The following is an 18,141-nucleotide window of genomic DNA, read 5'->3' on the forward strand; positions in this document are numbered from 1 at the left end:
TCCTAATTTTAATATAGTTTTCCAAGTAGTTATATGGAAATATATGGAATTGTGGTATTAGATTATTATAAAGCTTATAGCTTTATAACACAACTGACAATTTCAAAAAGTGAAAAGGTAATTGTAAGTAGAATGCATAAGGAATTTAGTTACATAGCTGTAATGATGGTATCATCTGTTCATTAAACATTAACTTTTTTCTGATGATAGCCGATGACAACACTGTGGGCCCCAGACTTGCAAAATCTAAACCTTCACTTAAGTCGTACACCTGCAGGTATTTTCTTTCCAAACTGTGGCCATTTCTGTAGAACTGGGGTTTGCTTTGTTAACCTTGATTCCCTGCGCACGCCAGTCTTTGGACCTCTGATAATGTCTTGTCTTTTTGCATCCTCCAGCTATCGAAGTTAATCTCCAGAAAGCCCTGGCTGAAGCCTCTGAAACCTGCACACAGGAGTGTCTCATCCTAGGCCATTCCGACAACTGCTGGATGCCACCTTCTTTGACACAGTATCAGCAGTCCAACACCCCTTTGCCATCGTTTGGCTTCCAGCAAGGCTGGGGCCGAGGAGCCAGGCCTGAGGGACGACACACTCTTGGGAGGCCCCTTCCAAAGGATGACACTGACAAAGGCCAGGGTGGGCCCCGGCCCCAGTTCTACAACACCTGCGAAAGACATTGCGCCAGCGAAGATCCCGTCAAAGTCATTCCTCTGGCAAACTTCGCCACGTCCCACCAGGCACCAGTGTCTGGGAGTAGCACTACGTTTATACATGAGCACCAGCTATAAATGCATATCTGACAAATCTGCTATTTCAGGCTTTAAGTGTGACTGTATATAGTCACAGCCTAACACTGTTAGTGCATATACAAACTTGTTAGGCCTGTGAATATTTATGTATATAGAATCCTAAATTTGAAATTGAAAAGCTAAATCCTTAGGACTTAGTTAAAAGAAATTTACCATAGTTCTTGGTAAAATCCACAAAATGGGGAAGAAAACCCACAACCCAGAAACAATCAAAAGAAAAACACCAAATCCTGATCATTTTCTTATATGGGCCATATAGTGCAAATATCTGCCAGCAGTTCTTCCTCCCTGTTGAAAGCAATTTCTTAGTACAGTTTGGAGAATATTACAATCTAAATATAGCTGACTCAATTTTTCTTTGTTGTTGTTATTTACAGCATATTCATGGATTTCATCTTCCATTTGCTTAGCAATAGAGATCAAGTGGGCAATTTCTCATTTGGTTACCTTACATAATAGAATGAATAAGATCCTAAAATCTAATTCTTAAGAAGGATCTTTCCACAAAATTTATCTTTTATGTAATTAAGAAGGAAAATGTACTTAAAGACGTGACAGCTGCTTTTGATTTTAATTTTTATTGTCTCAGTCTACAAGTACTTATTCTTTGAAATAATTCAATAGATGAAATAGAAAGCTCTCAACTAGGCTTTTCTGTGTGAAATAAACAACATGACAATGATACGCAAGATAAAAATTGGAAAAAAATCATAACTAACTTATTTTCATTTCCAAGATTTTCCTTTCTACAATAATGCAAGCAACAATATGATACAATATGATACAATATGATATTATGCTTTTCAAGCCATAAGTCTATTTCTAATTATTTTTTTTAATTTTTTTTTTTTCATCTTGCAGAGCTTGCTTTGGCTACTGTTCCTGTTAGTAGAAAATTACATGGGCACTGCTGAAAACAGTAGGAAAATGGGGTAGGTTTTTTGGCTGATGTGATGTCGTGGCTGCAAGCTACTGGTGTTTAAAGAATATTATAGTGATGTATATGGCTTTTTTTTATAGCTATATTGACCTATTGTAAGTATTCAGTAAAAGGTTAGCTATAATATTAGTTACTTCACCATACAGCTATTAGATGAAGAAGTACTCATCATTGTGGCTTAGTTTATTAGAGAATGACTGACAGTTCTGAGCAAAGAAAGAAGAATCTAGGTAGTGAAATCTGGATAAATGTAATTATAAACACACCCCAATGATATTATATGATAAAGTCTCGAGATGAATCTCTTTAAAGATGAGGGATTTTTTTCAGTGTTCTGTATACTGGAGGATATAATAGTGGCAGAAAAAAGCTGGTGAATTCTATATTGGGTGAAAAGGAGGTTCCTTTATTAGATGAAAAAAACACATTTTCCTTCTAGTATTTTGTTGCTGTTTAACATTTCATCATTTACAGTATGTACATACCAAGAAATTTTTTCTTTAAAAAACTGCATAACTTTGTTTAGTTTTATTGGTACATTAAGTGAGACAATCGAAGTTGTATGGAGGGGAAAAAAGACAGTGTGTGAATATTTCCTATGGATAGAACTATATGTAGGCTTCATATTGTAACTTAAATCTGTAATTTATAAACAAAACTGTGTGTAAAAATGCTGTAATATTAGCTGCTTGTAAAATTTACAGAAGTTCAAGTTGTTGAGGGTTTCCAATGAATGCTAAAAGAGCTTCTCTTATGTGCCCAGCAGGTATAAGTAGCTTTATATATCGCTGTCCCCAATGTAAATCTATTCAAATCACATTTAGATTTTATGTGCAAAACAAAAGAAGCTTCACTTTTAACCTACTGATAGGGTTTAATTAATGAACATCAGATTATCTAATGATCTTTTCTTTTCTTTTTTTTTTTTAATGTAGTTTTCAATAACGTTTAGAAAAGATGTGGCACACTGGCTTCCAGTTGCATGTAAATCCTGGAAAAAAATAATAATCCTTTGGGTACTGACACACAATAGCTGACACAACACATTTCCAATTCCAGGACAATTAAAAATTGAGAAATTAATTCATACCTAATATATACAAAGCCCTTTGTTGTTTGCTTTGGATTCATCACAATGAAAAAAATTAGCAGTCCTTTTCAGGGATACACAAAAAAAGCTTATCTGTAGTTTACACAGATTTACCAAACATATTAATTGTGCAAATTTAGAATAATGCTGACAGCTAACGCTTCCTATTGTAAGCAGAGGACTTTAGTTTTTATTACAGAAAGCTGCCATACCAAATGTTTACAGAATTGGCACCTGCATTGGAAAATTCTCACTTTTTTTGCCTGCAACATTTCCTTTCTGGCTAAAAATTGTACCTGAAATTTCCTGGCAAAGGAAGCAGAATTAGTGTTTTTTCATAGGTAGGGGGAAGAAACCCCAACAAACTTCACATTTGAATGTTTAACGGTTTGGTTTTGGTTTGTTTTTTTTCTTCCCTAAAGTACAGAAGCAATTAACCATCTCCCTTTCTCTTGAAATCAAAGAAACAAAACCTCGACAAAACACCAAAACAAAACAACAACAAAAAATTGCTTAAACAAAAAGCATTGTAAAGATGAATCTGATTATAGGAAGTATGAAAAGTTATATCCATGAAATAATTGCGTTGTGATATTCTGAAATTCTCTCAACAAGATGCAGAACAATTAATTGTAAATACACGTTGTATCAGGAGTCAAATGGTTCCCTCACTCTTATATATTACATATCTAATACATAAAACTATGCATCTGAGGCAACATTTTTCTGAGTAGCATGTCAGTATCCAGAGGAATAACGTTACTAGAGACTCTTTACACATCTTGCCATATATATAAATAATTTATCTAGTACATAGACTGTATATTTTTGTGTAATTTTTTTTAGTCATTTAACTTATTTTATGTTACTTGTGTGAATTTGTGGAGAAAACAATCCTATATACAATATACAGTAAAATGGTAGTTACATGATTAGATTTGTTTCATGCAGTGTAACAACAAAGGAAAACCTTTGCCTTCAAAGCAATGTGTCACACAGTCTAGCCTAGATTATTCCCCCCCAGCCCCAACTCAGTACAAGCTTGTTGCACTTTTAAGTATTGCATCAAAGTTACAGGTAGTGGTGGCAGAAAGAAAGGTACTTTTTTCCATATTGTAAAGCAGTCAATTATTAAAAAAAACTGAACCCAATCTTAAAAAAAAAGAACCGAAGTTTGAAGTAAAATGTGCTGTTTCTTTGTTTTCCTAAACTGTGCTGTATTCTGAAGTGTAACTTAATTCTAAAGAAAGAGTAATTAGGCATGTCTGCTTGGCCAGACAGAGACTACAGAGCACCTGCTCTCTCTGGGCTGTGAGCTGGCCGGATGCAGGTCATTTAGCTAATTATCATGGCAATGAGCCCGTGCTAATAGGACCTGAGGGCTTATGAATGTTAGCATGACAGCCAGCTTGACATAACATTAGTTACGTGGTTCTGAATCCAGCCAGGGCTTTTTGCTTAGCGTAGGGCTGGAGGAGAGCAGCCGCTTCGTATCAGGTATCTGCGACCTCGGTGTGTATAGATCTGTTTGGGTTTGTTTGTAAGAGAAGTGAAAGTTTGCTGTTGTATTCTGAGCAAGCTGCAATCTGGCATGGAACCCCATCAGCCCCCAGCCATTGCTGTTACCCTGCTTCCAGCGTGCTCAAGCCAAAGGCCGTAGACCTAAATGATTTCTAGTCAATAATGGTTGATTAGCTCAAGGTTGTTTGGTTCAAGCATATAAAGTTTGAGTTTTTAAAGTTTGAAAATTTACACTTGACTCTATTTATTTGCTGAAGTTTCACTTTCGCAGCTTTAATACCAATCCTTACTGAATGATTATCAATTAAATGATTGCACTGACATTTGTGACTGGATAAATAAAAAGGAAGGGATTGGTTTGTGCAGACACAAAGTAAAGTTGAAGGCAAAGATTTTATTTGGTATACGTAGGAAAATTGTGTATAACTTATGTTATCCCTAGTGAAGAAAGAGATTGACAATTTCTTGTAAATATTTGAGTTTGTATTTCTGGAGAATCTCCCTGCTCTATGGCATACTACAGGATCTGAGAGTGAGCAGTGTATGTCTGTGTATTGAAACAGCCCTAACCACACTTTACAAACCATGCAGTTGGACATCATATACTACAGTCCAGCAGCATTTAAAGTCCAGTAAATTTGCAGTAGTTCTGTTTCAGGTTTCTGTACAGCATGTTGTCTTGTTAATTACAATGCTTATTAATAAACTAGATCCACAAAAGCAGTTTTCTCCTTTGCACTGTCTTCTTTCTGTTTCTGAAATATAAGGGGTTTAAAAGTACTCCTCCAGCCGGACTTCTCTCCCATTTTCAGCTTTCCAAAACTCATTTCTTTGTGAAGCCCCACACTGTCAGAAAGCCAAGAAAATTTAACTACATTTACAGTTGCTTCATGCAACTGAGTAGCAGGCTTTTGGTAAACAGTAGAAATATTCACACACACAACGTGTACAGCAGTCTAGCTTTATACTATCAGAAATATCTTCCATTTCCATGTCACTTCTTTACATACCAAGGTCCCTCCTTCTACTATGCCTCTCATACACTTACTTATAGAAAATCATTATGAGCTGGAGGCAGGAGTGTTTATGGGTTTTGTTTTGTCAGAAAATAAGCTATTTCTAGTTGAGAGAACATGGTTAATAAGTTGTTGTTGAGCTAAAGGGATTATCTTCTCACCAAGGATGTGATATAATGAAATAACCATCAAACCAGGAACTAATGAAGCAATATTTTACGCATTTTTCTATATTTAAATCCATATTTAAACAGCAACTCTCTTGATAGTTGTCCTGACACTAAGGCAGTAATATCTTCTTCTTTGACACAGTTATGGCTTTGCAAGCGTAGCGTTCTTGTCTGTGGGACCTTTTCAAGCAGCAAAATAATATTTATTTTGGCATCAAAACTGTGCACAAGTATATTCCTTCACTGACAATAACTGTTGAAACATTAGATTTTGTTCTAAAGAATGTATTCAGCCTAAACATTAAAAAAAGTAAAAATGGATAAAAACATCTAAACTTCTGGAGATGGAGAGTTTCTCTGCTTTATATGGTAAATTCTGAAACTGGGCTCAGTGATGTTTTGAAGGGCAACCTCAGGAAGCGATGAAACCGTGGAATCTTACAGAGATCTGCTAAACAGTATGAGAGAGCAAGGCAGAAATATATAGTATCTGAAGATGTGCATAATTTTAGCATTGGTGTCACTGTGCAAAACTGCAAGGGGATTGCAGAAGTAGTGTTCCCTGGGAGTCATCTTTTTGCTCTCCTCCCTGTGGGCACAAGGAATAAATACCTGGAGCGCTTCCCTGTCCACGTTGGAAATACTTGAATCCCAGGAATTTGCTGTGTAGCTCGACAGAATGCAATATTTTCACCAAAGCACTGCAGCACTGAGGGAGGGCTGGTGCAGTGTTCAAGAAACATCTCTTACCCGTAAGATGGACTCCAAGACCTCCTGCTCGGTAATTTCTGGTGAGGTAATGTCTTGTTAGAACATACACATGGATTTATTTAAAGAAGAACATGTGTTTACCAATAGCAGGCAATTTTGGAGATATGCTGCCCATATAATCATTTAGCATTCTTGACTTTTCTTCAGGTTTCTTCCAGGTGTGGCCTTAGGAGTGAGCTGTAGTTTGACTGAGCAGCAGCTCGTCCGCTCTGCCTTAGAAGTGCTATGTATCAAGCAGAAGAAGGAAATGAGCGAGAAGGTACTTCCTACAGCAAACAGAAAACAGCTCTCCTCCCTTGTGTGGTGGTGAAAGTCATGTTTGAAGAAGGTACACATGGACTCCACTTGCAAATAACAACTATTTTTCCAAGATTTAATCTTTCTGTCTTGGTCCTTGCATTCATGATCCAGTATGAAAACATATCATGTCTGATAACTACAATGAGACTAATGATATATTTCCATTTGTATTTTTTATTATTTTAGTGGTTTAGAGGTCTTTTGATGGTGCTGATTTCATGCTTAAACCTAAAGCTCTAACAGTAAATACATTTATGATCTGAAAGCTATGTCTTCATATTTAATTCAAAGCAATTCAAAGCAGGAACTTAAATGTGTAGGTCCATGCTTTCTGGATAGCTTTTAACTATGGAATTGAGGCTACCTCTTCTTACAGTTTTTCTCTACTAGGATTAAGAAGTCTGTATTTATAAAAAAGAAAGTTAGTAACTACACCTATCAAAGAGACAGAGAAATGAAGTGGCTGGAAGCACTGTAGACTACACTTCAATCCATAGCTTTAAGCCACGTCTGCGATGTCTTCTATAGCAGATGAGTAGGATGTGCAAAGAAAAAGACATTTTCTAAGGGACTGAAATGACGTTATTCATTGCTACTGCAGCTGTTGTGTATGTAGTAAAAGAGTTGATTAACATAATGAGATTAAACTAAGAATAATTGCTTTTAACCTGTAGTTAGCTTGAGTTGTTGTTTATAGTTATCAGGGATGATAAAAGACTGTACCCAAAGCTTGCCTAAACTTTCCAAATGTCAGCTGTTCTATAAAAGATGTCTTTTCCCTTCTCTGTTGTGTAGATCAAGCTTCGATTTACAGGTGTATGGAACTACAATAAGTCAGTGTATAGTTCTCAGGAGACTAACTGAACAGAGGAAAGTGAAAATCAGGCTGAAAAATGAAGTGATTATAAGCGGGGTGGATGGGCAGGGGGAAAGGTGAATACTTTAGGAAAAATTCTGTAAAAACACTGGCAAGCAGGTAAAATGAATGACTTGTCCACTTAACAGATATGCTGTCATACATTGAGTTGTCTGCAGACTTGCAGTGCAACGCTAATTTTATTATTTAACATTTTGTAGATACATAAATTAATTTTTATTTTTTTTGCATAAAAATATCTGTTAAAACCAACATAATCAAGATCTGTAATGGCAAAGAAGACATATCTGAAACATGTTTAGGCCTATTTTATAAAGGCCCTTGTACCAGGCTAATTTCTAGTAAATATAAAGGGACTCCTGCCGTTGCTGTGCATGAGCTAATGCTTTCAAGTAATTCTAACTGCAGAGACCAGAATGGACCATAATGGTTTAAAAAACTTAAGTTCAATGAGAAAATAAAGATGTGTAATCAATCTACATAAATATACATACATATATATACACGCTGTCAATTTAATTTTGTTTTCAAAGTTCATCTATGTACAAGAGGCAAATGTCATCACTGAGCATCACACCAATTACTATATAGAATTTAAAAATATTCATTAGATTATGTAGGTGTGCACAAAGTCAAAGCTGCCTGTCGTGGCAGATACAAGTTGCTGTTTGTTTGTTTGTTTGTTTTAATTGCAGTGGAGACATTTAGCACTGTGCCTGCCTGGTAACATAGGAAACGTAATACAAGACCTTGACATCTAAAAAGATTAGACTGGCTGAGCTGACTGTCTCATAAAAACGATGCTGAGGAAATTGGCAAAGAAAACAAGTCTCTGAAATTCTAAACAAGTATTTTAAATGCAGAAAAATAATCTAAAGGGTCATATTTGCAGCTTATATGCTGCAAATAATATGCTGCACAGCTATATCCATATAAAAGTAAAATTTTCACAGTGAAGCATGGTAAGAAAGCCCTTTTGTTAGCTGAATTCACTCTCTTGCAATGATTACACACAATCAATCTCCTTGGATTTTTAAATGCTTTTTATCAGATTTCAGCCTATTGAATCATAAATGTATTTTTGTCAGAGTAATACTACTGAATATTAAAGAAAAGATCAAATTTTCCAACCCAAAAGCTGCCACTTCAGTCTACAAAAGGCAGTTGTTGAAGCCTATGACTCTTTTGGAAATGCTTGTCTGAAATTCCCTCAAAATAGGCTACTAAAATACACAGAAAGGACCAAGAAAACACTAATATTGAAGGTTTATGCTGTAAAATTTAAGTGAATTTGCACATAAATGTTTCATAGGATATATGAGATGTAATGAAAATTCATGAATGTTAATGTTTTCTCTACTCAGAACATCTGATGTAAAGTGAGCACCTAAACCTAATGACAATGAAAGTAAATTTAGCCACTAGGCTGAACAGAAACAAACATATAAACATATATACACATTTGCCTATTACATATTGGAAAAAAAAATAATCTTTCTGGGTACTTCTAATTAGACACAATAGCCAACGACAGATACATTGCCCTTAATTTTAGGGAGATGTTTTATCAAAGTTAATTGTCTAAAGCATCTCTAAGCTGAGTATGGGGAAAAATGTATATGCAGGGGTAATTCCTTCAGTTCCAAAATTTCAGGATCTGCACATGCCCAGCTGATGATGGAGGAAAGCTAGATAATGAAGATTACATGTCTGCGTTTTAGATGGCTAAAATCAAATGAATCCAAAACACAGTATTTACATAAAAGATTATATTTTATATTCTAAGTATGAAAATTAGCGTGACTGGTGGATATCAAATAAAACAAGCCCAACCCCTCTTCTCCCACCAAGCCTGACTACTAACCTCTTCAGAATGGTGTGCCTGCCAGGATGCACCTGGTTGTGTTTTGTCTTTTGTGCCAGCTTCCTGTCAGAGGGGTGTAGCGAGGCTGACATTTGATGTATGCAAAAGAATAGGTTTTGCGTTAAAGCCAAATTGGCAAATATTTTTGTTTTCTGTGGCAAGTTTTGCTTAACTAGCACGAGAGCCAGCCATGCCGAGAAGTGTGCTCCTATAGTGTAAAACAGAATCTATTTAAGAAGGTAAGTACAGTTGCTGGATTTCCGCTTCCCTTTCTTCACTCCCTTGCTAAATGCTGCGCTGGCATATCACTTTCTTTTCTGTGACAAGTCTTTCGGAAAGCTAAGAGGGAGCCAACTGTGCTGAGGCATGTGCACCTGGACCATAGAAGAGCCAAATGAAAACATTAAATAATGTTTCTCTTTGTGCAGGAGAAACATCAAGAGCAAAAAAAAATCTGCATGAAGCATTGCCATCGTGCAGAGAAATTGGTAAATGGTCTTGTCTCTTCACGAAAAAAGAAAATTCTTCTGAACTGGGAAGACGTGACTTATTTTTATGAGCTTACCTGTCTGCTAAGTGCTGACATCTGAACAACCTGTGGTTGCAACAAACCAAGAAAAGAATTACATCAATGAAATTCGTTTCCCTCAGCTTCAGTTTAACAGCTTATCACCTGAAGGAAGGTCACGTGCAGGGAAACAGCACTTCAGTGAGAAGGTCATATTGGACTGACCCAGGTGATATCCCCAGGTGTCCTTTACTTGGAAATCTCTTGGAATGCCATCATCCACATTGTGTAGCCACACAAACCCGACAGGGCAATTTCCAACAGTGAAAGTACTAAAATCTATTTTTCCAGTAAAATGTTTCAATATTTAGCAGCTCCTTCTATGCACATTTCAAACTCTTTCTCCTCTAAGTTTCACAAGTTTACTCCAGCCTGCACCATCGGTTTTGACAATTTATTACTAATTATTAATTCATTACTTGCTGGACTGCGTCAACACTGCATGTTCTCCACGTGGTCAAGAATGAGCTGTCAAAAGCCTGTAACTTGATAGCAGCTGCCTTATCACCTCTGCCTCACGTGCTACAGCATGTGGCACTAGAATTAGGACTTGTTTGGCAACTTTCTACTTTCCAGAAAGGCCCTCAACTCATGAGATTTCCAGAAACACCTGTTCTATAAGGTCATAGTTGCCTGTAGTTGGAAACGACTTAAAGTAACACCAGCTGTGGTAACACCAGCAGTAGAAAGTTTGAGGACGTGCAATAATGATTTCAGTCTGATTGAAAAGCAGCTTTAGTAGTATTCTCCAAGTCAACTCCTAAATGATAAATAACCTGACATACAAGTTTAATATTAGAAATGCGCACAGGCAGTAAAATTGTGGGTGTTGGTATGAAGGAAATTATTAATAATATGAGTTACATTTACCTGGTTCTCAGTTCAGCTGGACATAAATACACACATAACGTAAATACATACTGTGTAGTTTTTTATATTTTTAAATAGTTTCCTCTCCATCTTCCCCTCAACTTTAGTCTTTTTATCATAAACCTTTTTAACTACTCAAAAATACTCCTGTGAATTATTCACCTTTTTCTCAAATTTTTCCCAAAACCTTACAACTTAGATGCCTAGTCAGACCAGATGTGACATAAAAATATAGTAATAACAAACATAAATTCCAAGAAATTCTGCTTGTGATTTCAGTGCAGAAAGTTCATATCCAGAGTAGGAAAATTATTCTTTTATACAGCTACATTACAATTCCTAACTTGAAGTGCAGGCACGTGATAAAGTTACATATTCATATTGTATTTCACACAGACTTCATAAACTTGATTTGCCATTTTCTTAAATGGAGTTTATGGCAGCTGCAGTAACTAAAGGCCCTACAGATTTTTCTGCAGAGGAATGCGCCTGTTTTTGCTCAGTTTATGAACACTAATTTAAAAAGCCAGAGTTTGTGATTATTGATTCTATAATTGATAGTTTGCATAAAGGGTTTAAAAATGTAGTGATCAATTGAGTGCTGATTCTCTAGAGAGGCTTTAGCTGTTCAGCATAAGTCTAAGAAGTTTGACATAAGTAGATTTTAACTATATAGCTTGATAAAAAAGCTGAATTAATCAAGGTTATTGCAACCTTGTGTATTAAAAAAAACCCCAACCTGTCTATTTACTACAGTAGGCAGTGCAGTAAAATTACTTTTTAGTCATGAAAAGTGTTAATTTATAGTAGTATGGAAAATAATTATATGTATTGAAGCAAATATGACAAAACTTATTTGTGCAGATCAGTATTACGTCACATACTTCTATCCTTGACCAGCACAGTTAAGAAAAGCTGGACAATAAGGAAAAGTCTGGGAAATTTCTTTGGATAGTATTGCAGCTTTGTTCCTTTTGGTCTTTCCATACACCTACCACAACTTCAGCAACAAAAAAAAGATGTTAGCAAAAATGAAAACAAATTTACTTTCCAATATTTCTTTAAGGGAGCTTGGATTCTAGAGTAATTTAAGTGTGATGCTAGAAATGAAGCTAGCAAAAGTAATTGAGCCTTTCCTAATCTTAATATAATTATCAACAAGTGAAATTAAGAGAAAGCAGTTATGCTAACTGAGCATTCAAGGAAGGCAGTCAATACGGAAATTGTCAACAAAGGACATCCTGGTCTCTAAAGCTATCATGAAGTTTTAGGAGTTGATTTCCATAAGGGAATTAAATTAGCACGAAAATTTATCTGAACGTGGTAACTTTTACAGTCAACTTCTTACACTGTCAGATGCTCCCCTTTGGGCTCGCTAGCTAAAAACTGTATCCTTAAAGGGACATAATTATTATTCTGCTATTACTAGTTTTAGCCTTGTTCTTGTCCCATGTTCTTGTCACATCTTCGTATTTTAGGCTAGAATGAAAATCTTATTTTCAAAAAAAATTAAGCACACATGAAGATTTTATTCACAAGGGATAGCAACATTTTAATTAGTTGCAATTAACTTACCTACATACTTAACCTACATGTCTGTCACAGGAGGATGTACAGGGAGACAGCAACAGCACCGTCAATAAGGGATTAGAGAGATTCACGGACAACAGATCTATAGGCAGGTACTAAAAGGGATGGACAGGGCTACAGCTTCTAACATCCCTCACGCAAAAAGTGTGACCGCTGGAGGATTGCAGGGTCCTGGACAGCCAAAGACAGACTAAGTTCACTTGCTCCTTCCAAGCAGTGTGTCCAGCTGTCCCCATCAGAGCCAGAACACAGAGCTGGATGCACTTCTGGTCTCACTGAGTGGGGCATTTCTCATGTGCTTGTGCAGCCTGTCAAGGACATCTGGACAATTAACAGTGCTTACAGCTCACTGAGATTAATCACATCTCCCAGGAGCCGCTCCTTTAGTATGTATGCAGAAATAGCCCCTCTTCAGAAGAGTTTCTAGATAAGCAAACGTTTTTAAAAACTTTTCCTCTTCTTTGAATGCAAGCTTGAAAGTCCTCAGACTTTGCAGCTGTGATTTATTTTTCATCTGCCATAACTAATATTACTACTGGCCCTAGTAATTTTATTTGGCCTTTTCCCACTGCAATTTTCAAACAGTCTTTGAGAGAAATTCCATGTACTACTTCATAAAAATACTCAAAGCGGTTCTCCAAATACATACTCATCAGAGTGAAGGCATGGAATACAACTGCCCCTCTGTCATTTAACATACGGAAAGCAGCGCTGTAATTCTCTGGCATTGCGTCATCTGTTCAACCCAGGTTACTCACCCCTTCGCATTATCAAGATTGTATTTTTCTTCCCTGAGAAAGAGCAGTTATAATAGACTATTTTCAAAATGACAGCTTAAGTGGCTCCATGGTTCCTTAATATCTATTCAGAAGTCTTGTCTCCCTGCATATTTTTATTGCTTTCTTTAAAAAGCAGCTTGTGAGAAAGGTAATAAATTATTAATGCTCCATGTCATAAAATAAAATAAATACTCACTTTTTGAAGAACCTGATCCACTAATCAAGAGTAAATGAATGCATCTGAATTATTCAAAGAACCTCAAATAGTGCAACTTGTACTCAAATTGAATATTGTGAATAGAATATTCGCAATGTAACTAAAAGAATCTCTAGTCATACTAACTACTCCATTTTCATAACAGGAAATGGGATTTTTATTCTTAGTTTACATATTTACCAACCTTGCAAAGGCAAAAAGGTCCAGGGTAGGTTTCTGCACTTTGTTACCTTTAACCAGCCTTTTAAAGTAATGTTTATGTCCAGTTGTTAGGGCAGGTGCCCCATGCTTCAAATGAAGCAGGTAAAACTCTATTCCTGTGCAACAGAATTATGTCTCAGTTAATGGTGAGCTGCAGGTTGGCGGTCATTAAGCAGCTGGGCAAAGAACACATGAAAAATGCTACCATTTGTTGTGAGAAAGTGAGCATTGCTGAGCTGACAGTGTTTTGAACCAGTGAGTGGCAGCATCAAGGGCAAGACAGGAATGAGCAGATCTTAGGCATTTAATTAAAAACAGATCCTGCAGCCAGAGTTTGTTTCCTCCCTATTACAATCCATTTATGTCAATGAATTTTCTGGCATTGCTTCAGGACTTTTCACTACAGCACCCTGTTGTTCACAGTGTGGTATTTATACCGTAATACCGTATCCCCCAAAGATATTTGCATTCCCAAGTAAGAGTTTTCTTTGGAAAAAAACCAAAAGAAGCTGTGCCACATTTCTAAATACATCTGCAAAATCTCATTCTTACAAATAGAAGCCTTGCAAATCCTGTGCAATAGTACGTCATGTTGAGTGCTGATTTAATTAGATGTTTTTATTGAATAGATTCTCCTGGATTTAAACAGACCTGCCCAAGAACTATTAGGAATGTCAAATTGGTAAAAGTAACAATAGTCTTCAGAAAGCAGTAAAGCAACGAACTGCTATAGGAGAATTAAGTTCCTGATTCTATTCCTTGCTGGTTTTGTGATCCAGTCTTGAACTGAGATAATCAGTTCTTCCTTCTTAGTTTCCGTTTGCCCGCTCTGCTCAGGCATGGTTTCCTAGTATTTCACTATTAATGAAACTTTCTCAGAGGGTGAGACAGGGTGGGAGGGGAGGAAGAAATCTCCAAGATATACATATTATCTCTCAACCTCTGAAAAGTAATAGCGTGTTGCTTCAGACATACTCACAGTGACTGACTTCATGTCATTGGGGCTGATAAGTTAAAGAGCTGCTAGAATAGTTTTGAACAGCCTTTATGATATTAGAATTTTGTTTATGTAAACCTGAAAGCCAATGCTGAAGGAACATATTTTATACGTTCTAATATGAATTTAACCTGTGTGCTGCAATATAAGTCATACAGCTATTTTTAAACTAAATCAACAAACTGGAAGTAGTACATTTCTGAACAAGATTTGAACTTGCAGCTTCCATTTGGGAATCTGCAATTTGGCAGACAGACCTTGACCCATGACCTTATTACTAGAGATACCAAATTAATGCTCAAATCAAGTAGCAAGTTTGCAACCTCAAACCTGATCCAATTCCTATTGAAATCAATGGATTCTTTCTACTGGATTCAGTAGCCATCTGTTCAAACCAAATGTGCTTTGTATTTTGTGACAAAAAGAGTAAAGTCGAAGAGAATTTTTTCATCTCACACAGTGTATTCCCCAGAGGAAAGCCACAAGCTGGAGCTATGGGATTTACGAACCCCTTTTGTTTAGTCCTGAAGGAACAAAATGTCTCCAAATGCCTATATTCCCATTAGCTTTATGTGCTGTGTCTCTGGAATAAAGATATTTTATCTGCTTGTGTTTCAAAAACATTGAAAAATCTGCAATAATCTTGAAGAAAAGCAACTTCTGCCTGGAGAATATGCAAATTTTCTTCAGAACCCAACAGTAATCTGGAAACATGAAATGAAGTACATACTGAGCTCTTTGTAGATGATTTAACTGAAATGTAAGAGTCACTTAAGGAATTAATATATTTTTCTACTCAACTTTGAGCATGTTTACATGCATACATAGATTTCATTAGAAGTTATTTTCAGTCAATGGTGATATACTGTACATCTTTGTCTATACAAACACACAAGTACCTTTTCATTATAGTGTGAACAGGTCAAAGCAGAGACAGATAGATGTATTTGTCACATCTTCTCTTCAATCTCATCTGTTTTTCCATCTACATGTATTCATCATAAATCTAGTAAAACATGCTGAAACGCAGTGGAAGGGCAACCTCAGTAATGTCAGTAGATTTATACGTTAGCAAGACTAGATATTAACAGCAGCATTACTTTCCATTTCAAACCTGTGATAAAACTTCTGCTGCAGTTTGAGAGAGTTATCTGACAAAACATTTCCTTGTTTCAAATGTGGCAGGAAGATGAATGATTGAGTTGGTAGAATGCTAGAGATAAAAGGTTAGGAACATTCTTCATCCAGATTTTTTTTTTTTTAATATCTCTTAGAGTGAAATATAGATCTTCCCATTTAAATCTTGAGTCCTTATCCATATGCTTTGCTGGGGGCTGGAATTGCCAGGAGCTGAGATATCAGAAACATAACACTGCAAAGTTGAACAAAAGATTTTCATCAGCTCTTTTTGGACCTTGAATCGTGTACTAAATGAATAAGGCTTCTTTTACAGCACGGAAAAATACATCTTTTTTTTTTTTTTTTATTTTGATTTCAGGGAGACCTGATATATCTCCTACTACCTGTCAAAAAGATAACGCATTCATTATTAGTTAGTAAAAGCTTTTTATATTAATATTTGCTTTGAAGATTAGTCCTCTCTCTTCCTGCCTTCAATATTTTGAGTATGTTAGTTGTCCTGCTGTTAGTATCCTACACGGCACCTTTTTCCTTTCAGAATATTCAGGGCTTATGCTGAACATTAATATAAACAATTTCTTTATTTGCAGTGCATTTTTATACAAGAACACATATAGGCAAATAACTAGAAGTGTACTAAGTATTTTAAAGTGGTATGCTATCTTGATATGCTCTGATTTTGAGATAGATGTTCGGCAAATGTTGATCTAATCCAGGTACAGGCTGAACTTGGGAGCTATACAAGGAGCTCTGTCTGGATGACGGAATGGCTGCCTGGCAGAGGACCACTTTCCAGGATGAGCTTGGTGTATCCTGATTACGTAAAAGATTTTGGGAGGGATTCAAAACCTAATAGAAATAATTTGTAAAAAATGTTTTCTTTTTAAGCATAATATAGAGAACACAAAGCATTGACAGTGTTGCGGAAAAATATCTCAGTTTCTTGTCTTATCAGTCAGTCATAAAGTGTAATTGGCCCAGCTGCGCAACATGGCATGAATCATTAGGATGACATTATCCTGTCTTCACTCATTTCTTTTCTGCTGTATCTCACAAGTCTGAGACGGGCAGCTATTTTTAATACTGAAAGCTCTCATATGCCAGGTCCCACATGAACTAATACTGTCCTCTATCTTATTCAACATCTGTCAGATCAGCAGTGGGTAACATGAGATGTTCCAGACTCAAAAGCCAATGACACCTGACGATACAGCTCATCTATCAGGAACAAATACAGCACCGACCAGGTCCTTGAGTGACCGGAGCATATGCACAGATGAGAAGTGGTCGTCTTGGGACTTTCAGAAAAGCAAATACTCGAACATTTCCTCAGGAGCAGACCTAGCTGCAGCACAGGTTTTTCAAGCTAAGCCTGAATCTCTTCAAGGCCTACATCTACCCTGTGCTCACGGTTTCATTGGGTCCTGTCACTCTGTAATGACATGTATAAAGTGCCAATAAACTCAAAAGTGGAGTGATTAGGAGTACATTAGAAAATGATGAGCAGTGTCTGACAGGTGAAGAGGAATTAATTGCTGATCAAAGAACTAGAACAAAACTAGCAAGAGTTCAAAGCACGCAAAAAGAGGTGGCTCTTCAGGTGGTTGCAGTTCATGTCTGGCATTCCTGGTCACAGGATGCTGTCACTGATTAGAGCTTAATGAGTTCAAGGGGAGACATAGCAAATCCTCAGAGAAATCCTCTGTGTTATTTATTAAATGTATAGCAACGTCAGCTCAGTAAATGCTGAAACTACAGAAGGTTGGACCCTGAGAGTGTAGCAGGAGGAAGTACTGTCCCTGCTTTAGCATTTTCTTGTCATCTCATCAAGATATACCTCCACCAGACTTGTCAGACTTTTGGCTTGAACCCACTACAACCTCTCTTATGTTCTTTATTCCCAGCCCTCCAGTTAGGTTATTGAGCTCGGGTATAGACTGATAATTAAAATGATGCTGTTTAATCTATGCATGCACACTGGTATAAATCAGAGAATGATTTAAGTTGGTTAGAAGGGAGGTTTGGAGGCCATCTGGTCCACCCCACCATCTAAGAGAGAGAGCTAAGGTTAGGTCTAGTTGCTTGGGGCCTGCCTTGCTTAGCCCCCTTCCAGCATCTGATCACCCTCCCTGTCAATTATTTTTCAGCTATAGCTAATCAGTACTTGTTCATTTACTTATTCGTTTCCTTCTGGTTCTGTATTTGCACTGGCTTCTGTTTTCCCGAGCGCGAGGAGCTTCTAGAAGGCTCTGCAGCCCACAGAAGCTGCAGGCTGTGATTGGCCGGTTTGTGGTTGTGAGCTGACTCCTGATTGGCTGCTTCTTGAATAAAAGAGGCCTGCAGGGGGGCTGTAGGTGTCTGTCTGCCTGAGGGGACGTTGCCGTGTGGGGACGCTGCTTTGTGGGTAAGTGAATGTCTG

General features: G+C 36.9%; 1 protein-coding gene across 2 annotated transcripts in view; it reads left to right on the plus strand.

Annotated features, from left to right (window-relative positions):
* The window catches only part of PCDH11X (protocadherin 11 X-linked), a 514,220-nt gene extending 509,147 nt beyond the window's left edge, over positions 1 to 5,073 (plus strand). For both annotated transcript variants that reach the window (XM_063346006.1, XM_063346007.1), the window contains one exon: positions 399 to 5,073. In XM_063346006.1, coding sequence (XP_063202076.1) covers positions 399 to 790 — 392 coding nt within the window. In that variant the 3' untranslated portion in view covers positions 791 to 5,073. The remainder of the gene's footprint in view (positions 1 to 398) is intronic.
* The last annotated feature ends 13,068 nt before the right edge of the window (positions 5,074 to 18,141 follow it).

Source organism: Chroicocephalus ridibundus, chromosome 9, assembly GCF_963924245.1.
Source record: "Chroicocephalus ridibundus chromosome 9, bChrRid1.1, whole genome shotgun sequence".
NCBI lineage: Eukaryota > Metazoa > Chordata > Aves > Charadriiformes > Laridae > Chroicocephalus > Chroicocephalus ridibundus.